General features: G+C 30.3%; 1 protein-coding gene across 2 annotated transcripts in view; it reads right to left on the bottom strand.

Moving 5' to 3' along the window:
• Nucleotides 1-208: 208 nt before the first annotated feature.
• The window catches only part of LOC129984013 (chaoptin-like), a 389,983-nt gene continuing 362,927 nt past the window's right edge, over nt 209-27,264 (bottom strand). For both annotated transcript variants that reach the window (XM_056093761.1, XM_056093762.1), the window contains 6 exons: nt 16,234-16,470; nt 13,922-14,068; nt 10,591-10,890; nt 5,192-7,500; nt 2,523-2,938; nt 209-1,565 (listed from right to left, as the gene is read on the bottom strand). In XM_056093761.1, coding sequence (XP_055949736.1) covers nt 1,192-1,565; nt 2,523-2,938; nt 5,192-7,500; nt 10,591-10,890; nt 13,922-14,068; nt 16,234-16,470 — 3,783 coding nt within the window. In that variant the 3' untranslated portion in view covers nt 209-1,191. The remainder of the gene's footprint in view (nt 1,566-2,522; nt 2,939-5,191; nt 7,501-10,590; nt 10,891-13,921; nt 14,069-16,233; nt 16,471-27,264) is intronic.

Raw genomic sequence — 27,264 nt, 5'->3', positions numbered from 1 at the left:
TGATATGATGAAAAATTATATATTTTAGTTACATGTATCCACCCAGAAATAAAGTTTTATAAGCCTTAAAAGTGATTGGTATTCAAAAGGTAAATAATTAAAAAAACAAAAACTGAATATTGAAAATTGTTAACTTACGCATTTTGCTTTGTTGTAGTATTCAATAAAAATACGAAAAATATTCACTGATATTCAAAAACCAATTATAAGACAACAAACATTCTATTCTTTCATTTTATCATAAATTATTCATTATCTTTCATTTTCACATAATAATGGAATTCTAAACTTTGCTTTTACTCTGAGCATTTTAAATACTTTTCATCTTCACTCAGATTTACATTTATTTTAGAAGTTTCCCTATTATTTTTCTATTGAGAAATCTTTCTCAATTTTTGAGTTACAGATAAAATGTATTTCATTGTTAACCATATGTAAGTTACAAAAAAAAGTATAACGTAGAATGAAAATCCCATATATGCTTATAATGTATCTGACAGTTTATTGCATTTAACGGCATTTGTTGATAAATAATATTATGTAAAACAGAAAATATAAACAATTCCAACGATCATATCTTCATTCTAAACATTTTTACATTCAATATTTTTATCATTTATTAGCATATCTTTTGACTTAATACTGTAGATATGTTCTATTTAGAGGAATAACAAAAGCATCTTCAAAGTAATTTGAATACTGAATATATCACAATTACTGAACATCATTATATGTTATAGATAGAAATTTCACAAATGGCTTTTGTGAAAGAAAATTGGATCGTTTGCTTAAGAAACATTAACGTGTAAGATACTGCTTTTATCAAGTTCCAAAGTATCTATACGAGTTTATGTATGCTTGTTAATTCTTCTGCTTAAGCGAGTAGCTTATTTGTAGAAATCACTTTCTCTACGATTACAGATTATATCTGCTATTTGGCAACAAGACATCAGGTCACGAAGCAGCAGATACGTTAGCAGCTTTGGAACAAAAAAGAGTACATTTCAAAATTTGGAATCATTTGCTGTCTGGAAGTCAAGGCCGGAAACACTTCTCTCGTTGTTAAATGAATCATAATGTTTAGTTCCATTTGTGTTCTCTAACATAAATTTACCACAGATCACATTTTGGATGCCTCCAGAATGGGTTTTTATTGAGTATCAATCAGTTCTAAATATCTAACAGACTACACTATGATGTCCTGTGCTCGTAGTGAAAGAGGAAGGTATTCACTACGTAGAAATAAGAATAACACCAAACCGTCATCAACAGACTCGCAGTTTTGAGCAACCAGAAATCTTGTAAGTGATTGTTCGCAGCTGCATTGCTTTCGGAATCCATTTTGCAGCCGAAATCCATGGGTTCGAGATCAACCAGGGGTACCGTCATGTTGGTGCCAGGCATAGTGCAGACGGTTCTACGAGCGAGATGTTGGGCATAGATGAATCCGTCGAAATGGAGCATTTGCACTCGCAGAGTCTCTCTCATCCACCGACGAATCCATCCACCGAGCCAGACCAAACTGCAACCGCATACCCAAGGATTATCTTCTAAGAGAACACCACCTACAAGAAATCAGAAATATCTTAGATTGGAATGATAAACCTATTATATCTTTCGTTAATTCAATGCAGTTTTCAAAAATAAAAAAAAAGTAATTCTGTTCAATTTTATAGTAGAAATCATTTGAAAAAAAATAATTTATTTGCACATCTATTATGAAATTGTGTATTATGTCATACCAATATAGCAAAACTAATCACCAAATTAGGGTTGTTCAAATGAAAATTGAACACTTGTGATTGCTTCAGAATGACTGCAGCTATAGCAATGCCACCGAACTGGAGTATAAAGGGCGGTAGGAGGTGTGCACTGCAAACGGCGTTCATCAGCGAAAACTGTTCGTATTAGAGGGAACTGGTCGAAAGAAAAGTCGTGCTGTTCATGGATGCGTTCAGAACAGCGAGAGGTAATATGATGTTTGATTCATCGATTGCCGTGAAGCACTTTTGTTTGGTTTCCCGCTCCAAGTGAACACTATCAATTCAACACAATACTACAGTACTCTGACGAAGTTACGGAAAGCAATCTAAAGCAAACATCCATGCTTTCTCACACAACAAGTGATCCTTCTCCATGGTAATGCTCTCCCACACGTCTCCCGTAAAACCCAGCCGACCATAAAAAATTCCGTTGGAAAGTGTTGGAACACCCGCCGTACAGTCCCAATTTGTCACCCTGTGATTTCCACATCTTTGGACCTCTTAAGAGAGTATTTCAGGAGACAAGTTTCCATTCGGACGGCGAAGTGAAGGAAGCTGTGCAGAACTTCCTCAAGAATCAATCACTGCTACTTAAACGATGGAACCTGTGTTACAACGCCCATGGCAAATTCTTTTGATTTCCCATAAATATATTTTTTTTCATTGTCCATTTTTCCTTTGGGCAACGCTTATATATTTAAAATTAACAATCTTCGAGATAATAGCCTATTTATTAGATGTAATGCTTTTAAATATTACCTGATATATGTTGAGTGGTCAGGCCATCTGCACGAAATTTACTGGCTGGACTTAACACTTCTTCATCCATAGTGGTCAAAAAGTTTCCTCTGACGTCTAAAGTGAGGTAACGAATGTCGGCTAGATATTTGAGAAGCCCTTTCGGTAATCTGCTGATGCTGGTGCCAGTAATACGCAAGACCAGCTCGTGAGTTTGCAGTCCTTGAAAAGCGTCTGGCAGGACATACTGGAGATTTCGGCCTGTGATGGTCAATTCACGAAGTTTGGAGCCAAAGGTCCACTGAAGTTGGTGAGAAAGGTTGGTCTCTTCGACTTCTACTAACACCCGCCTTAGACTGCACGACTTGGTCAACAAGTTCTGCAGTCGGAAGGATCTTAAACTGACGTAGGTACTTGTCTTGAAAGTGGTCAAGAATCTAAAAGAAGAAAATGCATTTCAGTCAAAGCTATAACATTTCTTTTGAAGAATAACCAAATAACAGGGTGTAGTAGCAAAACAGATGAATATGAGAATGTCCCAAGAGACATAAACTTATTCACGGGAATATGAAATAATCAATGATAGCACAACATTTTGAATATGCTGTAGTGAATACAAATAATGTAACCTATGAGCCGATCCTGATCTAGTGCGACGTAATGGGAAACTAACGGGAACTATCGTAATCTTAATCGAAAACAACTCTCGACACTCAATCGTCGACACGCAGTCAGGCTCAGCTCGTAGGATGAAAGTTAGTTATTTATTATTTTAACATTAAAATAAAACAATACAAATGTGGCGAATTGGTATGAGCGAGGATAGAACCTGGGACCTTGTGGTTTGCAGCTCAGTAACATGACCATGATGCAAAAGCTATTGCTCATGCATCGTAGCAGTTAACTGGCGTATAAGCTTTCACCACAATGTAATACATTTTTACACATCTTTATGGATATATACATAAGCATGTAACAGCATGAAATTGCATTAAATGTTTGAAAAGGGCATTTTATTCAAGTTTTAAAGAAAAGCTGCAGTGTTCTTTAGATGTAAATATTTTCCCCTATTTGTATCCATTTTTATTTTTTAATATTATATTCTCTTATTATTATTTAACCTAGCTTTTTATCAACCTCTCGAAATATAAAAAGAATGAAATGCACATTTTTATAACTGTTATTAAATTCAGCTCAAAAACTTATATTGTCAAATATCTCATTAACTAACAGTTTTTATTTTAATGCAGAATTAATTGTGGTATCAATAAATGCTTTTTAGTCCCGAATTAAAAGAAAAACAAAGTACTAATCCTATCATTCAAAATGACAAGTCTATCTTGTACATCTTATTATACAATTCTTGAATTTGAAAATTACAACTAAGTTAGAAGACACACATGCAAAAAATAAATAAATAGTGATAAGCTTAACAATTTCAAAGCCCAAAGGCTTATTACTAATCAAAACAAGAATACGTTTCAAAACAAAAAAAATCTAATCTTATTTGGCGTAAAAATAATTTATATGCCAATTCGATAAACTTAGAATATTGTATTAAATGAAAAATAAATAGCAATCCATTTTCAAAATTTCTTTATTTTTCTAATTAAATATGAAGAAATAGTCGTTTATCAAGCAGCTAAGAATTGCATGTTTTAAAACTAAAAAAAGATAAATATAAGATTTGAAGCAATATGATATAAGGTATAACGTCTCTTAATAATTAAAATTAACAAATATATATACCAAATTTATGAAGTCTTATCTCTACGGTTGGGAAGTGAAATTTCATGCTATTTACTTACTTATTCGTTTTAAAAATGGAACTAAGCTATGTTGAAATAATGTATTATTACTTCTTGTAAAAAAGAATGTGTATGCGTATGTGTTTTGGTCCTCTATACGACAAAACCATTATACCAAGAACTCTGAAATTTGTCACAGATATACTTTAAAAGATAAGACTGCTTACCTCACCGCGAAATTTTTTTTGAAGTTTAATTAGTACTTAAGTAGAAATTATTTCAGTGTTTTGAGTTTACACGTAATTACTCTAGAAAATATTAACATTCAAATCGGAATTTTACACCCTTTTATAATTACTACCAATGATTGATATTTTTCTTTGAAAGCACCTAGGTTTAGAGACTTTTCATCTTTTATTCGGCTGAAATAGATGGACTGGTAACAAACCATATATGTTGAGCATAATTTTTTAATTATAATAATTTCTTAAGTAAAGAGTACTAATAAGTCATTTTAAAATTAATTATTTTTCTTTTTAATGATACAAATTCAATTTATATAAACGGTTTCAGTATTTTTCCCTTTTTTTAACAGGGCCGCGGTGGCCTGGTGGTAAAGTCTCGGCTTCGGAACCGGAGGGTTTCAGGTTCGTGACCCGATTCCACCGAAGAACCGTTGCGTAAGGGGGTCTGTTGCGCATTAAATCCGTCATGACCAAACGTCCTCCCACTGGTGTGGTTCAAAATTACGAGGTCCGTCCCAAAATAGTCCTAGTGTTGCTTCAAACGGGACGTTAATATAACCAAAACAAACCCTTCTTTTTAACTATCTTCTAGACATAGTAAAGTTTTTATTCTCATACATAGAGTATCTTTTAAAACAAGATTATGAATTCTTATTAATTATTGGTTCACAAGATACTATAAATTTCTAATATTTACCTCAAGCTATGCAAAATCCTTGCATCCAGATACTTGAGATCCAGTCCACGTAAATCAAGTTCTCTGAGTTTCTCAAGTTTCCGAAAAGTGTTCATGGAGAGCGTTTGAATGGGGTTGTATGAAATGTCAAGTTTGCTCAGTCGTGCTATGGAGGGCCATACATGAGTTGGAACTTCACTCAAGCAGTTGTGAGAGAGATCCAGTTGCCTGAGTTCTTTCAGACTCGAAAAAGAGACATCGGAAATGTTGCACAGTAGATTGTGTGACAAATCTAGAATACGCAGAGATGGTAGTGGAAAGTTTGGTACATGGGGAAGACTTGTATCTCGCAATAAAAGTACTTGCAAGGAAACCAGAGCTCTGAAAGGTTCATCGTCCAATCTCCAGAGCGTATTGTGCGATAAATCCAAGTACAAAAGATACACCAGTTTGTTAAATGTATCTTCAGACAAACTGGTCAACTTGTTGGAGGACAAGTTTAAACTGAGAAGATTGTGAAGGTGGTTGAGCCCATTGGTTGGAATGGTGGATATCCTGTTTTGAGACAGGTCCAGATACCTCAAGGTGGATCGAGTGTGAGCCAAGCTGTGGGTTGGCGCATGGAATATATTGTTGTTCGATAAATTCAACCTCTCCAAACTGGTACCTAAGAACACGTCTTCTGGAAGAGTCTTTATATTGTTGTAACTGAGGTCCAAGATGCGAAGTGAGCTGAGATTACGGAAAGCACCAGCGAATACAGTCGACAAATTATTGTGACCAATGTGAATGATCTGTAGCATAAGGCAGTTCTGGAAGACGCCATTTGGCAAATTCGACAATCTGTTGCCGTCGAGATGTAGCACCTGAAGGTTCGGTGCATGCAAGAATGTAGTAGTGTCAAGAAAAGGAATGCGGTTACTTGATAAGAATAAGTAGTGAAGCGTCCCACCAACTGGTCGCAAAAAGTTGCCGTCCATATGAGATATCAGGTTATTGCTTAAATCTAAACTACGCACTTTTATGTAGATATCATCATTCTTGAAACCGTTGACTTTTAAAACTTTTTCTATTTTATTATTCGAGAGATCGAGAAACACATGATTCTTTTCGTCACCTACTCTATGGAAGCCATCGAAGGAGAACTCAGTGAGATTATTGTCTTGAAGGAATATATTCGTGACACTCTTGAGATTTGAGAAAGCGGCCTTTTCGATGTGGAATATTTCATTTCTAGCTAGAATAATAGTATTGAGAATTGGCATGTCTCTAAAAGACAAAGAATGAATAATTTTAATCTTATTTCCGAATAGCACAATGTTTGTGATGATCGGCAACTTATGAAATGTATCTGTTTCTATTCTTTCTATCTCATTATTGGCTAGATTTATGCTATTTAGACGATTGTGAATGGTGTTCCGAAACAGACCCATAGGCAGAGATTGTAGCTTGTTCCCTTCTAGATCACAGTGTATGAGAGAAGGCATTCCTTCGAATGTTGAAGTGGATAATTTAGCAATCTTATTATGGTCCATTTGCAACCATTTCACTTTTCCCATGCCTTGAAGAACATCAAGAGTCGGCATATTAAAAGTTCCGACTTCTAAGACTTCTAAAGACGATTTTATTGATGTGAATAATTTGGGGTCAAATGACAACAAGTTATTATATGACAGCCTTAACTCCCGCAACTTCGTGGTCCCTTGGAAAGCCATCGGCGATATATGCTTCAGATCATTGTTACCAAGATTAATAGCAGTCAGTGACTGTCCCCAAACACTGAAGTCATCATCACCGATGTTAGAAATGGAATTATCTTGCAAACTAAGACGTGCTATCCTCTGCGTCAGGCGAAGAGCCTCTTTAGGTACCTTCTTTAGTCTGTTTCCTGAAAGGTCTAATATTTCGAGGTCGTAGCGACATCCGTGAAGATCGTAAGCATCCAGCTCTGAAATCAAATTTCCCCTCAGATATAGATGACTCAGAGCCGTTAGATTTTTAAGAGCCTTTGGAAAGGTTTCCAACAAGTTGTGACTTAGGTCCAGTGCCTTGAGAGTTTCATGCAGACCATTGAAGGTGCCATTTGGAATGCTTGAGAGTCTGTTATTCGAAAGTGACAGTCTTTCCAAAACAAGGCCTTTGAAAGTCGAATCAAAAAGGTCCTTGATGTAGTTGAATTCGAGATGGAGGTTCGATATAGTTACTTCAGAGTCATTCATGAAAGCAGACGGAAGTCTAGTTAGGAGGTTATGGCTTAGATCTAGCTTGTGCAATTGCTTGACTGGAAGTCGGAATGGTTTGGGTAGTTGCTCAATAAGATTTCCTCCAAGCTAGAAAAAGAAAAAAAATGTATTCGTAAAAATGACAATAGTTGTACAGATATAAAATGTCAATATCCAATGCTTAATCAATTTCAATATATAAATGTTTCTAGTAGAAAAAAAAATCATAATAATGACTCATATTGATAATAAGACCATTACAGTTATATTTGTGTTAATTAATTCCATTATTTCTATGAATTCTTTTTAAAGATACAAATGAATATAATATCAATAAATACACATTTTAAAGTGTAGCCGTGGAAGAAAAAAAACGCCTATCTTTATCACTGCATTTTTTGTCATACAATCATAAAACAGGTATCATTCGAAAGTAGTTAAAGTACTCTAATAGGATTTTGAGAAAATTTTCATAAGATGCCTTTTATATATTGAAATAAGGACACATTTCAAAATTTCTAACATATTATTATCATTATTTTTTTAAAGTCCTAGAAACCAAATTTATAAGTCTAGGTCTAATCGTTTCGAAATTATGAGCTAACAAAATTTTGACATTTTAATGTTAAAATTAAATATTTTGCATGTTATGAAATATTATATTATTACTGAACTGAAATTTTTTTGTTATGAAAATATAAAATATAATGCATATTTTTCACACAAATTTATCATTAAAATGTAATTGTCATTGTGTGATATTTTTTTTCAAAATCAGAGTTTAAATAATCTTTTAAAATGGCGACACACTAAAATTTAGGTATAAATCATTGGACAAGGTCATTTTATGTGGCGATGCAAAATTCCAGCTCCTTCCGTGAGTAGTTTTTCTATTGCAATGTTTTCTGTATTTTCCATAAAACGATGCATTTAGGAGAGCATTCACAAATCAAACAAGACGACAGCTTTAACTCTGCATTTAACTGCTACTAATCCATTAATTTAATGTAACTTTAAAATAAAAAAAAAAGTTACATTATATTTCGAATCGAATCAGAAACTTTTTGATGAAACTATAAATTAAAATTCTAAACCTAAATACAAAAAATAATATACAGTATTGTATAGTGCTAATACTATTCTAATAATTGTGACCAAATATTTAACTAGACATATAATTCGTCTTTACTTCAATAGTTTTGTATAGTTCATAAATTCGTTTTCACTGAAGAAATTTTATGTTTACTTAACACTAAGCATATCATAACCGATCAAATGACCGATTATGAACTTTTGCATCGAAAATGTGCATATCATATTATCGCTTTTGCCCATTTGACTTCATGACATTTTCTAAGAAATCAGAAATTATGATGTAATGCGTATTCAACGTATTGTATTCAGTTAGTTGCACATTTAGCACAGTTTGTTACACATTATTTACTTGATTTAGCTGGCATAAATGCCTGGATTTTGTACAACCAAACGACAGACGAAGGTATCTCGAGGCGAGATTGTTTATTCCAGTTATGAGTAGAACTTGCCGCCGATTTTCGAGAAGCCCATGAACAACCAAAAGAAAGAACAAATACAAAACTATCGATACCAAAATGTATTACAGATTCTTATTAATGTAATATATGCCAAATAGGATATTGTAACGAAAATAAAACCATCAACATTTCTTCTATATATAAAAAAAAATATTTTTGCGGAAAATTTACAATGGAAACACTCTATATATGTAAAAAAATTGCGATAAGCGATGTATTAAAAATTATTATTCCTTCTGTTTGTAATACATAAAAATTGACAATATACAATTTTGTTTAATTATAATGAAGTTATTTTGTCTATTTCCTTTCTAACATTCATATTTCATACATTCAAAGAGGAAACACAAAGTCCGGTCATTTGACCGGCTATGGTAAAAATAGGTATGTATTAAGTGTTGGTTATGTTTAGTGTTAAACATTTTAAATTTTAATTCCATTAAAAAATATTTGATTTGAGAATCTTAAAGTTTAAAAATAAGGATAAGAATAGAATCGGAAGAAGTTTCTGTTGCATATTTTAATGCGAATCTTTCATGTATGAGAAAAATTCAAAGAAAAAAAAAGGAAAAGGTATTTGTCATGCATAAGTATACTAGATGACTGAAGCAGATTTGTCCTCTTGTGAGTTAAGAACATATGGTACAATGCATCTTGTAGTTATGAAATCTTTGCTGAAATCCACCAACTGACATCTTCTCCTCTAGAGCCACTTATACCTTTTTTTAAAGCATCCGATGCTGAATAAAAGTTTGCTTCTGTACTTTAGATTTCTAACAAGATATTCAAAACAGCCACAGCGAGATAAATCCTGATTTTATAGAAGATGGTATAAAAACATTGTATAACAGGCCGGATTATGAGATTTTGCTTTGCACAGGCCTGCTATATATGGAAACAATTTAGTGTTTTGTCGGATATGTTTACTTTTATTCAATACTTTCTTGTTTATCCTGGCACTAATTCAAACGCTATTCAATGGTATTCTTGAACAATAACGTGCGGCTATTTTTATCATAATCTCTTTACTTCTTAAAGTGGATTGTTCTGAATTCCAAAGCTTCCAAATCGACACACTACTATCATTAAATGATTTGACCCAAGGAAATGTTACTGATTGTATAAAGATATCTTCAAAAGCCTGTATGATGCAGAATTTAGAATTTTCTCCAATGGGGTTTTAAAGGTGAATATAAAACATCAAAGTTGAACAATAATCTTTACGAATCAATGCATTCATAGATGAATATTCGTCAGTAGATGAATAATGACTTCTCATTATGTGTCAGTTCAGTGTTGCTAAATTCGAATTTAGATGAATGGAAGAAAATTATTAATTTCACGAGAAGTGAAATCAAAATTCATGCAGTTCCAAAATATCTTTTACCATCATATTTCAAATAAATGTTAAAAATTTCTCTTTAGAACTTTTGATATACATATTGAATAATAAACAGTTAATACAACGGAATTAATATCGGATTTTAATAATAATTTAATATAAAATTAATAGACAGAAATGTGAAAACTTGTTTGCTCACACATTCTTTTCGAGATGAGTTACTTTTTTTAATATGATTGCAGAATGTCTCTGATAGAGAAGTTTGTTTACTATTTAAAAGTCTATTAAGTTACTCAATCGTACCTGCAACCACGTTAGGTTCTTGAGATTGTGCAAGGCTGCTACTGGGACCTGTGTCATGAGGTTGTTGGAGAGGGACAGCGTCTGCAAGGAGGCAGGGAATGCGTGCCTGTCCACCTCCACAATGCAGTTCTGGTCTAGGTCCAAAGAAGTGAGGTTGTAGAGACTGGAAAAGGCGCCATCTGATAAGTGAGAAATTCGGTTGTCCCCCAGGAACACGCTACGGAGATTCGGTTTAGCAGGGAGTGGAGGCCAGTCATCGATATCATTGGAATGCAAACTCAGCCACTGCAGGTGGTGAAGCTTTGGATAAAATACGCCAAATTAGTACTTATTAAGATTAAAAGATAATAAAAATTCTAAATTAAGAAATATTAGGAGTCAGTTATTATCATATTTTGGAAACATACACTACATAATATCAATCATTTGTATCTTTTTAAATAAATTAACAACCTGATATAAGGGGCTAATGAATGTAGAAAGTTACGTCCACGCAGTGTCAATATTTGCTTAATAGTGCATGTAATTTTTATGTTTCTAGTTAAATATAATAACATTAACTATAACTCCTTTAAAGACTGAAAATTTTCTTATTGCCATCATTGGAAATTTTCCGCTTGCCCATGATTTAAAATTGTAAATAACAATGTAGTTTGTGTTAAAGATCCATTGATATTATTTTGATATAATAACGTTCAATATTCCGGAAATAAAAAATTGAAATTCGGAAGGATGAGTACTAGGGATTGCAATACCGGACCAAAATTACAATACCAGTATTCGGTATTTTTTAGATCTTAATACCGGGATACCGGTTTTAATACCGGTATTAGAAATTTTAGAAAAGGAAAGAAAACACAGGTGTTTCTTTGTTTTATTTGCCAGTTTTATTAGAGTGTAAATATCACAAAAAATAATTTGTAACTTATAAATTATAACAGTATATAAAGAATCACAAAAAAAAGTAAGGGAACAACTTATTTATTTAAATCACAAAAAATTGTAAATATCACTATTCAGTCTGTGGTACTAATACAAATTTTTGAAATGTGATTCTTAAAAAACATAATGCATCGATTGTACTGTCATTAAGCCTGAAAAGTATTTTTGTGCAAAAAATACTAGCTGTCGAAAACGCTCTTTCGCCATCTACGATAGTTAGTGGTACTGTTAGCAAATGCGCGATATACTTTTAACGTTTACGCTTAACGTAACGCTTTATACTTTTACGTTTAAATATCTTAACAATTTTTCGAACTTTATAAATTATAGGAAGCAATTCTTGATAGGTTAATATTTCATCCTCATTAGCAATAACTTCTTCAACAATTACTGTTATTATCTTCATTGTCAATATCACTCTCGTTCTCACTCTCTTCAAAGTTGGAATCCGAAGTTTCTGTATCCACAGTATTTGGATTCTTCTGTTCTTTATTTTTTTGGTATAATACATCATTATTCCTAACTGAATTCCATGAGCATAGAACAATTGCTGATTTGCGCCAATCAACTTTCCAACTTTTTTCATAACTGTTGCTCCATTAGTCATTATGGATACAATATTTTCTTTCATGGATAATCCATGTTTCGCTAATTTAGATTTAAGCAATTAATTAAGTCATTAATTAGTTAATTAATTTCGCCCGTTAGGGAGACATAAAAACAAAAACGTATACTATTTTGCTACGTTGGCGATCCCTGAACATATAGTGGAGACAATTTTAAAAATTTCTAGTAAATACCGAAAAACCGGTATTTAAACTGGTGAATACCGGTATTACAAAATTGTACAAATGGCTCAAAATACCGGTATTCGGTATCCCGGTATACCGGTATTGCAATACCTAATGAGTACATTTCCGGAATTCTTCGTAATTCTTTAATCTTGATTTCTACCCTATTAGATACTTTGTCGTTATTTTTTTTTACGTGTCGTTTCTGACTGCATTATTTTATTTTAATTCTAAATTGCGTATTGATTGTTTATACAGCTAATTCAAATGCTGCTTCAAATTTTGTTAATTATTTCATGTAATATGTTTAAAATAATAATAATAATTAAATATAATTAATAAAAATAAATAATATTTCCGTGTAATATTTTAAGAGAAATTATTATTAATAATATTTTTAAATATTAAATTATATATTAAAAATACCATTATTTTAAAAATAATATATTTTTAAAATGTTCCATATTTACAGCAACTCTTCAATGAAAAAAAAGTTTTAAATGGAATAAACTCTCGATTGCCCACTGATTTTAATTTCAAAATATTGTCAAAAAATTCAATAACATATAAAAAAAGCATTTTAATATTAAAAAAAATCCATTGTTATTTTCAAAAAAAAAAAAGTAAGTTACCAAAATTTAAGAACAGAAATTTTTAATTTATTCATCATAGCTGAAAGTTTATGTCCCTTACAGTAAATAAAAATTGTTCTGAAATATTTTATTGTGAATTAACATCTTTTTCAGACAATATTGTGAATTATCTGCAATGCTTAGGCCTCTTAAGTTTGCGAGTAATCCGAGTTTACTTTATTATTAAATGTAAACATCTCTCTCTTTCGTCCTTCCTCTCACCCCTACTTTGATGAACGAAACTCTCCTAACGCACGCGTAAAAGCTCGGAAGGTTTTAGAATCCGTTGGCAAACTATAGTTAAATATTTATTCAACTGTAAGGCCATGCGAGTTAATTCTGCAGTGTAACATAGTTGATCGGTGGAAAATTCATTTCATATAATTTATATTAACCCAGTTATATTATGATATTTTAAACTCTTAATTTTATCCAAATTAACTTCTAAAACTTTATCTTAATTTAGCCCATAGTAAAATATTCTCTTATTTTTTTTTATCTCATTCCACGTATAATCATATTCCACTGTGTAAAAATTACTGTGCAATCAGTTCTAAATATCAAGTGAAAGTGACCCTTCGGTGCCCTTGCGAAGGTGTCAAAGGTCACCACGTATATTAAATTGGCGCGTGGCCGAAAATCCCATGTTATATAAAGACTAGTGATCATTTGTTTCGCCCTTCCTTCCTTACTTCTGCTTTTGTGCCGCGATTTGGCGGACGTGCCTTTCCCCCGTCTCTGCTGGTAAATAAATCATGCCTGTCTCCCCTGAGAGAATAAAATGAAATTAAAAATACAACTTCTCGTCTATGTCTTCAAACCTGACTTCTGCTGCACACAAAATAATGTTACATATATATAATATTTCTTCTAATAAATTATAGAAAATATAACGATTAAAACTAAAGTATAAACATGAGAGAATAACCAAAACATAGTTTTGAGAATAAGCCTCGTTTGACTTACTCTTTGTAGTGCCTCCAGTGGCAGTCTGTGAAGACGGTTGAAGCTGAGGTCGACGGTGGTGAGAGCCCTCTCGCTGCCTTGGAAAGCCTTGCTGTGAATGTGAGACAGCTGGTTCTGCATCATACGCAAGGAAGAAATGCGGGTGTTCTAAAAAACACAGAGCACAATACATAAATTAGTGTAATTAATGATTTTAAATAGCCAAATTACATGTGGAAGCAACTTTTCAAAATGGACATGTCGGTGGAGAAATTGAAAGTATTTTTTCCCTATTTCTGAACCATAAAAATACCTTAAAATAATAATAATGTCTGTTTTGTTTCTCACAATACGACATGAATTTTTGTCTTCTCCATTGCAAAATATCACGAAATTTCATAAGTATATTATCACAGAGAAGACTATAAAATATTCTATGTCGGAAATTCTGATTGTTTTGTTCAAGATATCTGATACAAGATTTGTCACATTTGGTACCCAAATGGGGCAGAAGACAGCATTTACAGCCTTAAAGCGAAGGTTAACCTTTTTTACTGTGAAATGATTTCGAACTCAATGATGAGAACCATAATATCTTTCGACTATACACTACTTGTTCTCTGACAAATTCTAATAAACTTATATCTCTCATTTCTTTACATATTTATATCTCTTATTACCTTTACATTTTTATATAAGATTAACTAATACAAGTAACAAATAAATTTTAAGAAATATATAGACTGGTTTTGATGACAAAATAATAGTAATCATTGAGATTTAAAAAACGAAATGATTTGTTTAATTCTGGGAACTATAGTGAGTATAAAAAGTCTTTTAAATGTTAAGAAATATGCCTCACAAACTTCATTGATGTTATTTCAGTTTTTATTGATTTTATTTGTCTTGCTATGAGATTTAAATGTATATGTAGAGATAGATGACAATATAGTAAAGAGGTAATTAATATTAACTTGTATGGTAGTTAATATTAAATGATATGGTACATATTTGCAAACTTAAATGAGATTCTTATTTTACAGGGTGTTTCTCAATTTATGGGCCAATCTTTATGGTTAGGTAAAATAAGAAAAAAGAAATATATATATATATTGTGTGTAGGAATATGAGATCAGTGATGAAAAGTGTAGGCGGAAGAAACAAGAAAGGTCGCAGAAATGAAAAAAAAAGCTATCTATTTGTATAATATTTATGGAACAGACGATATACAAGTCAAGTGACGCAGCTTAAATAAAAATAAGTGTTTGTGAAGAAAAATATTGAATAATTATTTAGGTCTGTTTAGTTTCCATTATCAAATCGTCTGCGAAATAATTTTATTGAGTTTAAATGGAATTATGTGAACTTCAAATGATTCTTTGGTGCTAGAGAATATTTTTAAGTGATTAATTTAAACTTTCTGAGTAAATTGACAAGCATCTTATATACGGAAGAGCGTTAAAATTTTAATATTAACGCTTTTCTAATAGCGTAAAATTAGATCACAAACTTTACAATGCTAGCTTTGTGAAAGCGATTAACTCATGTCAAGGAATTGGATGCAGGCCACACTGTTGTCAGCATTTCTTGTTATTTCCGCCTATCCTTTTTATTTCCCATCCAATACTGCTATACAGAAAAAATGTTTCTTTATATGTATTTTACCTATCCTTAAAGCTTGGCCCATGTGTCCAGAGACACCTTGAATTGACATATTAAGCTTCTTCTTTAGATCGCTAAATCAAATGATTTCCTTCCTTAGATCATTCATTATTCTTGCTAAAAACACTAGGAGTACTTCTTTAGTTTTGTATTCCTTCAGATCTGCATTGTAAATGTCAGATTAAGCTAAGAACGCAAAGATAATTGGTTTATACGAAGAGTTTTAGATTACGCCAAGATTGCTAAGTTCCATTACGCACAAAAGGCTAAGATTGACAACGCTAAGTTACCGATTATCAATCGCCAAGTTGGCCTTTTTTGGCGATTTATTGAGGCGGGCATTAAATAAACAAGTATCCCGTTAAGCATTCTAATTTGCCCATTCAAATATTTATTATTATTATAAACAAACATCACAAAAGAGGCAGACTTAAGAAGCAGATATAGATACTCTTATAAAACAATGTATCTAAATGATTTTGTTTGTCTTTAAATAAATTACAGACAGAAACTATATTCATTACTATTTTCTGATTGATTAATGTTTAAAGCACTAAGAACCAACACTCTATCCTTGACCAGTTACAGTCTTGATTTTTATTGAAATAAATCTATGATATGAACTTTGATTACTAAATTGAGTGTATAAACGACAGTATACACGCATTCACCTGAAAGGAGTGGTCATGCAATACTTCCACCCCTGCCTTGAGGAGAGTGAGTTGGAAGACGTCATCGAGGGGTAGGACTGGAACTTCGGCAAAAGGGACACCGATACAGCTGACATCCCGGTGGGAGTTGGAACAAGTGCAGAGGGGGTTGAAGGGACAGGGCTCGGCGTGGCCACGCACCAAGACGATCGCAACCATGGCCAGAACTACTGCTACAGCAGGTAAATGGAACGTCATCTGTTGAAAAAAGAGTGAGTTAATGTTCAAATTAGAGATAGACGAAATCGGTAATATTCTTTTAACCTGTTTCTGGTTGGTGACACAATTATTATGTATTTTACCATTTTTGCCAGGCTAATAAAAATTCTATACCTGTTTCTGGTTGGTGACACAATTATTATGTATTTTACCATTTTTGCCAGGCTAATAAAAATTCTATACCATTAAACAACCAGGCATTCATTTTTCTGGAAAATCTGATAAGTATATTTTACCTTAAATATTTAATAGCATATTATATGTTTTTAAATACATTATTACTTTTGTAATGTTCAAAAATTGAAGTATATTCTTTAATCCTTTTCTTCAGTAGAACCAAAATGGATTTAAAAAGGGTATATAAGGTAAACAGTTATTTAGATGAATTTATGATCCTGCACATAGGTACATAATAAACGTTTCAAAAATTCGTAATTTTTCTTAGCTGCGGAACAAATGAAGCAAAGAATAATTTTTTACGATATGATCAGCATTTTAATGTGAATGTTTAAGATATTTTGCTAAATCTTACTGATTTTATGTATTATGAAATAAAATTACCGTTTATATGAACTATTAACTCAATATGTTTTATTCTTTTAGCTATTATTCCCCACCATAATCTAACAAGACTATGAAATGCTTATTCTAACCAGCATGTCTAAATCTTTTTACACTTTCAAATGAATTATAAAATTGGAAATTGTTGTGCATCCTTTATATTGCCTTGCTATGGGATGTATTATTTCAGGTATTCATTTTATAAAATTTCAATTTAAGTGATTGATTGCATTATTTTGCTTCATATTTTTTATGCAATTGAAATTACTATGCATTCTATACAACAATAATATGTCCCAAATGGCAACTGATAATCAAATGAGAATAAAACACACAAACAATGTAAAATGTTCTTCTCATAAATTTCTTATGCATTTCTAAAATACAACGAGTTTGATATTTAAATTTATCGCATAATGAACAAAATCAAGTATGCAATTTGGAACATGGGATTAAAATCACCAACTAAATTTTATTTACTGCTTTTTGTGATTATTACGGCGTGCCTATCTTACAGAATTGGCTCGCAATTATTAGACTTGTCATCAAAGAACACCAGGAAATTTCAGTGAAGTTTCACGCATTTTTAGTTTCTCGTATACGTGTTATAGCGAAAGTATAGTAATCGTCGAAAAAATTCGAACTCGAGATTCTGTTGAATTTCCATATTTTAGATCTTAGTGAACACAGGAAACACATTGTTAAGAAATGTCCGTATGTCTGTCTGTCTTTGAAAAAGATAATTCAGAAACGTTTTGAACTAAAAAGTTTAAATTTGGTATATGATCTTTACACACATAAAAATTGCCTATTTTTTTCAAAGTTTGAGTAAATTCTGTTCAGAGGAAGTTCGTCTGTCTCACTGTTCAAATATAAACTAGCAAGATAATAATAAAATGAAGAGAACTAGATAGATAAAATTCGGTACAGGGATTTAACATCTATAGCGCAGACACCTGTCCAATTTTGATCTAAATACAAATATGAGAGTCTTTCGGTTTGTACTTTCAGAAATATGTAATACGATAACTCAAGAGCGCAATGAATTAAATATATCAAGTTTGCTGTGAGATTTTGTGGCTATAAATTGCTGCTTCCTATGATTTTTTTCAATTAATTGAGAAAAAACGTGTCTAAAACACAAATTGGATTTTTCTGACACTATCAACGCATGCCAAAGAGTAATAACCAAATAAATCGCCATTGATGACACGATAGATCCCATAAAAATGCTATATTCAGGCCAAAAGTTAATATCGCGTACGTTAAGGCCATGTAAGGTGTTCTCTGGTGTGACAAGTTTATTAGAGAATTTTGGAAAAACCACTCACACTGGTTTTATTCTGGACTAACACAGTTATCACATATGGATTAAATTTAGAGGCACGTCGAACAAAACACTAAAATACAAATTTAAAAATTTATCCAAGTCATGCACTTTACTGGAAACCATCAGCATAATGTGAGGCCACCACCACCATCAAAAATCTTCTATACTATATTTCCTTCTTTTTACTTGGCCACAAAGTTTAGTTGTTTTTAAAATTATTTTCACTATACAGTGTGGTGAAAGCTTATAAGCCACAACTACGCTACACGAGCAGTTGCTTTTGTATTGTGGTCATGTTACTCGGCTGCGAACCACAAGGTCCCAGGCTCTATCCTCGCTCATCGCAAATCCACTACATTGGTGACCTCGGACGATGAACCGTCAACCTTCGTACAGCTATTGTGGCGCCATCTACCCACAGCAAACCAAAGTCGTCAGATTCACTTGATGCAGCAATAGAAAGTCATCAGACTCACTTGACGCAGCAACACAAAGCCGTCAGACTCACTTGGCGTAACAGCATCAGCAACCCTTCACCCACACACGCTCACCATAACGCTTGGCTCTTCTCAAATGCTCAAATGGGTACAGGCGCATTAAACTCAACAGCTAATACATCAGCACTCAACAGCCATATCGTTCGTCCTACCTCCGACTCACTTTAGGGAGAGTCTGTGGTGAAAGCTTATAAGCCAGTTGACAGCTACGCTACGCGAGAAATTACTTTTGTATTGTGGTCATGTTACTCGGCTGTGAACCACAAGGTCCCAGGTTCTATCCTCGCTCATTACATTCCACCACAACAGTTTCTTGGTACAATCCCTTTGATGTATATGGTTCATTTTTGATGTGCAAACGCCGCATTGAATTTCACTAATATAGCTAGTTTTGTATTATAGTTTCCATACTGACCGGCACGATATAAGTCGCTGACAGATTTTCAGTTGAAATACTTTTATTTTTTGAGACGAATAATACTGGCTCAGATTTAAAGTTGTATTTTAAAGACGACATATCAAAAGCAATTTTTCTATTTCTGTCAAATTTTAAGTAGCTATATCTTCAGAGAGATCGACATAATTCTAAAAATACTTTTTTTTAAATTGTTGTGGTTGTGTGGGCGGAAGATTAATCCAAGTAGAGTGAAAGAGATATCGAGTTCTTCTTCTTATTATTTTTTTTGAGAAAATATTTTGTATGTACAAACTGAAAAAAGTATTATCCCAGAATGCTTAAATAGATTCCTATTTCAGAAATTAATAATGTTTGACTATTTTATATTCATTTATTTTATTATTTTTTTACTGTATAATATCACAGTTTAGAACTTTCTGGAACTCAATCGTATTTTCATGAAAAGTAATATTTTAATAAAATCAAAAAACATTAAAACGCTTTCTCTTATATTCTTATTTCTGCAACATCTGAAATAATAAAACTTTTTCACTTCTCTTTTTCAAACAATACAATGGGGAAAAATGTACAATTCACTTTTTTTTATCAGACCGCATAAAATGTAATATTTCCGCGTGGAAACAAAACATCATCAATCTTTCGATTCAACGGAAATAAACAAAGTTCCTTACTCTATTTGTATATCGATATTATACTTCTGGAGAACCACCATCGATATTTCGATTTGACTCATTTGTAGAACTTTGCTTACTCGGGATGGAATTTGTAACACAAAATTATGTGGGAAGGGAATGAAATCTCAATGTCGATATTGCCATATTGCTCGAAAAAATATCTCCTAAGAAGGAAAGATATTACACATCACTGCATGTGAAAGTATGCATTTGGTATAGGATTCTTTCTACTGTCTTTGGTTTTGATCCTGAATGAATATGTTTTTCTGTCTTTAACAATGGGAAAAGTTGCAATTGCCAGGCCGTTCTAAGTATTTGGCAGTTTGATGATAGAGTCAAAAATACATTAGTTTCGCAGCTTTTTACATGGATATACATTTTCATGTATCTCTCTCTCTCTCTCTCTCTGTGTGTATATATATATATATATATATATATATATATATATATATATATATATATATATATATATATATATATAATATAAATTCTTTTTTGAGTATTTGAATATAAGTTTTAAAATACAGCAGAAATATGTATTATTTTGAAATATATATTATTTTGTAAGTATATGTATTATATTGAACAGTAGAATGAAAACTTAATAAATCTTTTTGGTTTTGGGACGCATTCCAGTGTTAAATCATTAACGTCCTTTATTAAAGCTAGTTCTAATTTAAAAATAATATAAGTAAAAAAAATTGATTTTATAATCAATTTCCTTAATTATCACTTTTAAGTCTAATTCCAAAATTAAATTTTTACCTGATTAAGTTTGGTAGGAAATTCTTTATATACAGTAACAACATATTCAATAAATATTTATTGATAACAAAGAATATATATATATATATATATATATATATATATATATATATATATATATATATATATATATATATATATATAATATCTGTATTTAAATTCTACAGAAGAGAATATTTTACCTTGCGCTATCAAATTTCACACATATATAATTTAAAGAATGGCAATTCACAATTCTGAATAGTTTTTCCGAAATTTTAATTAATTAATAATTAAACGAAATTTTTTTCGCATTTTCGGGTAAAAAAAAAAAAAAAAACATTCCCCTCTTGAAAATCTAATTGCACAAAATGCTGCATTTAAAATTTAAAAAATGTATATTCAAGGATATCAATTTAAATGGCCTGCGAATTTTTCCTGGATTTTTAAAAAATTTTAAATATTTTTCTGCAATTAATTTCATTATTTTAATGAAATTCAAATAATTTTTCATTGTTTCATGAATTATTTAAGCACGTAACTTTCCTCCACTGTTGAAAGCTAACACCAAAGAATTAACTCTGCTTTGCCAAGGCATCTGGATGATATAAGTGACCGGAATCACTGTGCTAGTTCCCTTGGTAAGTAATATCATTGCCATGTCAATGCCTTTATCATCTGTTACGGCGGAGTTTAGGAACTTCGAATTCAGGAATTCCATGATAAATTTCTCAAATCTGCAATCTTCCTGGAATTATGGTACAATACGGATGGGCATCACCGATCACGGTACAACCTCTCCAGTAGCAAATATGTCCTACCGTCGCTATAGAGATATTAAGTCCTATGATATTACTGTAGCCACCAAGTCAGTGAGAACCAACTAACGTATTTTAATTCTTCCCATTCCCAATTTCGGGATACCCTCCGGAAGGTAGTGTTGAAAGTTAAGGAACAAATGTCAATCTTACTATTTATATTTTCATCATATTTAAAAAACCATTTTGGAATTGTGCTACATTAAAAAAAAATAGCAATTAGATGTATTATTCGGAAAATTGCTTTTTTTTATATTGTATTATAATATCAGTAGATTCGACATTATTTAGAATGCTGAAGTAAACAAAAAAGGTGAATAGGTGGAAGAATATTAAAATAATATGCGTTTAATATATATCTGAATTTGATGCTTAAAAATACTTTATGCAAAAAAAAAAAAAAAAAAAAAACAGTAAAAGAATTGCCCACAACACCAATAATCTCGGCAAGTCAAGTAATAATTATGTCATCAAAACATAAATATTTTAAGACATTTCTTAACAATGGACTCAATTAAGACTTTTAGTATATTCTTAATTTAAAAGTATAAAATTTTGTATATATATTCTTCGGAATGTGAATATATCAAAAATTCGTAAAATATTCTTTAAAAGTTGTATAAAAATTGAACTAAAATAGAAATTAAAGCATTCTACACTTCTAATATTTAACATTGCACACACTTAAAAAATTTATCATTTGATAAATCTAGTTGTTTTGTAATCTTAAATATAGTAGTTTCATTAAATTGCTTTAGTAGGCTTATTATAAATTGAATAAAATTTTGAGTTTTGCTGCACTGAAACTGACTTTTGATTTTCTAAATGTAGTTAGAAACTTAAATGGACTTACAGAATTTTTTTATTGTTTAACAGAGATTATATTTTAACTTTTTATACAATCTCCTCTTAAATTATGAGGAACGGAACATTCAAAACATATAAACCTGAAAATAAATGAAAAATATTGGTAGGAAGAAATTTCAGTCATGATTATTTCCTCGAAAAAATATTTTCTACATTTTATTTAATAAACATATTTAACACCAAATTTACTCCAAAATCGGAATATAATTTGGTGATAAAATTACAAAACCTGAAAATCCATCTCTTCTCATTTTGATGATGAAAAATTATCATCTGATTGATCGGGAAGATAATGCAGATATTATTTCATTTCAAAAAATTCTTTAAAAAATAGTTCGAGTATAAATATATTATTTTGTGTATACTCGGAATATATAATATTTAATATAAAGTATTTATATATTAGATGTGTATATTTTGTATATATCTCATACAAATATAATTTAATTAATTTTGACTTATTAATTAAAGTTAACAGAACCAAAATTTTAATTAAAATTAGCAAGAAGACGGGAAGAATAATTGCTTCGAGATTAGATGAATCGCTGTAACAATTTCACCTTCATGTTCAAGTTTTTTTTAACCATTTAGAATATTTTCTAATACATATTTTTTTGCTGAATAATGCAGAAAAATTAATGTTAAAATATTTTTTAAATGGAAATTAATCATACTAATAAAACATTTTAATCAATTCATTATTTATTACATTATAGGCACTTATTATATATATTTGTTTTGGAAAAATTCCATTATGTTACGAGACGATGATAAAAGAATGTAAAGCAGGAAAGTATTTACTAGCTTGACAATTCCAATTAATGATAATCTAAATTTAAAATATGTATATATATATATATATATATATATATATATATATATATATATATATATATATATGCAATATTAAGTTTTACTATTCACCAGGTACCTAAAGAGAAAATATTTTAATATTGAAGGAACGCTAAATCTATTAGAGCAACGATCATATTTAATGAAAAATTGCTCTCATTAAAAAAATATTAATTTTAACGGAATTTAATATTTACTTTCCAATAGCACTGAATATTGCTCAATTTTATATAATATTAAGTGATATTGTATTATATTTTTCAATATTTAATGCCACTATACAATCTTATGAATATCGTTTAGTAACACACAATTGTATATTTTCTACTGTGATTAAGTGGTAATTAAAAATATCGAGAGGAAATCAGAAAAAAATGTATCCTTTAATTCAAAAATCATTTATAAAAAAACTGGCATCCACTTAAAAGGGAATGACACAAAAATTTAAAACAGGATATTATTTACTAATTCAACAGTTTCAATTAAGGATTATCTAAGAAAAAATGCATATGCAATATCCAAGTCATATTATACTCTAGATACCAGAAGTGAAAATATTTTAATCCTAGACGAACGCTAAACCGATTAGAACAACGACTATAGTTAATGAAAAGTTGCGCTCTTTAAAAAAAATATTGCCCTCGTAAAGGAGTTGTACATCTCCTTTGGTGGCAATTAAAACTACCCGAGAGAGGAAACCAGAAAAATTTATCACTCTTGTTAGCAAAATGGCAATTTTATTCCTTTGAACCTTCTAAAACTGTACTTATTTATAAATAAATACAGTTTGTGGAAATGGCGCGCTGCAAGTTCTAGGCATAAATATAAGTACTTGTTTGGCTGCCGGCTTAAAATTATTTTCTCGATTTTAGGATGGAACGAAAATTTTTCCACTCAGAAATGGATTATAATGGAAGGCACAAGTTTTCAGGAAATGTGCAAAATACTTTTAACAGTTCTGGTCTCTTGAGAAGCAAATTAGTTCGAATTGTTTTCATTTAATTTTGTAAAATTTTCTATGAGGAAATATGATTAAATAAGAATGCATTGAAAGAATGAAATCTAATTTTGGAAATACAAAAGAGTTATCACTTCTAATTGTTGTTTGGCTTCAACAAATAAATTTTGTGTTTAAAATCCTCTTTTCATTAGAAATATATAAATTTAAAATTATCTACTTCAGATTTATTAAAATAAATTTAAACAAAATGAAATATAACCTAAAATAAGAGATAATAATAGGAATAAAATTATATCATTTAGTATAAAAATATAAATAAATAATTCTGAACAATCGTTTGTAATTTAATTTAAGAAAGGACGTAATGTACTTCACTGCAGCTACCTTTAGAAGGGAATTGTTATAGAAATGGTTGTAATTTTAATGAGTATTCACAAAATACTTTTAACAGCTATATCTTTTCAAAGGAAATTAACCTAATTAATTTTATGTAAATTTGATAAAAAAATTCTTTAATAAAGAATATGATTATGCTAAAATCCCTTGAGATAGAAATTAATTTTGTAAAATTCAAATGGATTTCATTGGTGATGTTTGATTTTAATAAATAGATTATTTTCAATTGTAAAATCATCCTCCCATTTAAAAATTCTATATTTAGAATTCTATATTCAAAATTATTAATACAGGTTTCAATGAAACTAAAGAATTATCTAGTCATGATTGCTAATAATTGAAATTAATGTGTTTTATTTTAACAAGAAAATATAAATAAAGGGCAATAAAACTATATTTTTTATTTTAGAATGAAATCAGCATTTTTTTTCCAACGGGGAAGGAAATTGAAAATTTTCATAGCAACATGCAAAATAATTTTAGGAATTCCTTTTTTCTGCATTTTTTTAAACATGAAAGTTAATCAAATCATTTATAATTAAAATTATCAATTTTTTTTTCAGAAAATGTAACTAAAATTGGAATAAAAATCACTTCTTCAAGAGTTAATAGGATTTTTATATTTATTAAGTATCTAACTGTAACAAATAACATATTTTGAATTTTAAAATCTTTTTTTTCCAATAAAATTATAGTTTTTATCAAGGGTAATAAATAAAACAATTTAACAATAGAAAAATTATTATTTAGAAGATTATTAGTAAGTGTAAAAATATACTTTCTTCAACCGATTTTAATTGCTGAGTTTTTCATTTTTTCTTTTCTAAATGTTGGAAGACTTCCAAAAATACTCCATAGTTATTTTACTAAGAAATGTAAAGAGCCCCATGTAAAATAAAATTAATCACTTAAAAACTTACACTGAAACAGGTCGCCTTTGATTACCTACTGGCTCAAGGTGAATACTGGTTATATTTAATATCAATTAAATCTCTTGTGTTTAATTTGATACGCATATGAAATTTATTTTCAAGCATCAACTTGTGAGACACAGTCGCGTAAACTTTACACTTATTTTGTTTATTGTGTATATGAATTTTTCTCCTGGTGTCAATTCAATTACAGCAGAGTGTCATTATAAAATTGCAATCTATCTTCCAAATGCCTATTATCTTTCATTGTTTTATAATTTCATCTTCTTATTCTCCATATTAACCTCGCAAAATTAGCAAAATATTTCTTCCGCAGCTTTCATTAACGAATGCAACTGGAAGAAAAATGCATATTTGGTGGAACAATAAAAACTGCTTAAAGTTTCATAGAAACAATGAAATATATTGTTAGAAATTAAGCATGAGATGAATTTTAAAATTTAGAAAGATTTTACGAAAATAAAATTCACAACATTAAAAAGAATGATTTGAATTCCAAACATGATGCAAAAATCATTTTTTTTTTGTAATAATGTTTTTGAAAGTTATAGCTTAGCATTCGTCCGCAGATTTGAATACTTAAAGAAAATGCAAGAAGATGAACTATAATCCATAATTAAGTATTGAAAACGATTGAAAATTTATTGCAACAGTGAAAAAAAATGTTGAAAATTCTACAAAGAAATTCTTTAAAGGAAATGACGAAATTCAAGAAAAAATTAAATCGATGACATTATTTTTCAAATTTCAAAAATGCATAAAAAGAATTTTTAAACAATAATAATTTTTGAAATTTTTGCGCAAAAAAACAAACAAAAATAAACACTACGAAAATGTCATTTTAATTAATCAGAAATTTAAAAAAGTTCCTCTGAGAGACAAACACCTCTGAGAGCGCGCATATATACAAACACGCATGGTTCTTTTATTATTTATAAATATGAAGCTACACAATTGCATATACCATCGAAAGTTTGCCTTTCAAACTATTATGAAATCGTACTATGTGTTGTAATATGGTAAAAATTTAATCCTTTTAATCGCTTTATTTCTTCTCACATTTTTAAATATTTAACTTCAGAATTTCTACATAATGTTTTTAATTTTCAATATAATCTTATTCGGGAAATAGAATAACAGAATCGAAAAAAAAGAAACTATCGTTTAAATTGTCTTTTCTAATTAGGAGACAGCAATTTCACGTACATATATTATGTAATATTCCATAAAAGTTACCATATTAACCAGTTTTCTGCATTTAAATATTTAATTTAAATATTTTTCTTAATTTAAAGGAAAATGGCAAGACAAATAATTAAATATAGGCTCGTAAAATTCATTCGTAAGAAAAAACAAATAATAATAGCGACAAGAAATTTTCTTTTAGGCTATTGTTTCGTTTTCAAAAAATGTTAAGTTAAATTTAATTGTTAAGAAATAAAAAACGCTTCCTTGGAGAATACTTTCAGTTATGATTTAAAAAAAAGTGCATACTATTTTTTTTATTAAACTAAACAATCATCTCTTCGAATAATTAAAATTATATTATTTAAATAGAGATAATTTCATTATAATCTCAAATAAATATTTCATTTTGTTAAAGACTTATTAAGTCTGATTAGAAATTCTGACATCACATAGTTGAAATAGTCAAGGAAATCAGATTCAAAAAACCGAATTAACATAAAAAAGGAAATGAGATAGAAAATGTGTTGAAAGAAAT

This window comes from Argiope bruennichi, chromosome 9 (genome assembly GCF_947563725.1).
Source record: "Argiope bruennichi chromosome 9, qqArgBrue1.1, whole genome shotgun sequence".
Classification (NCBI taxonomy): domain Eukaryota; kingdom Metazoa; phylum Arthropoda; class Arachnida; order Araneae; family Araneidae; genus Argiope; species Argiope bruennichi.
This window is presented reverse-complemented; position numbering and strand designations above follow the sequence as displayed.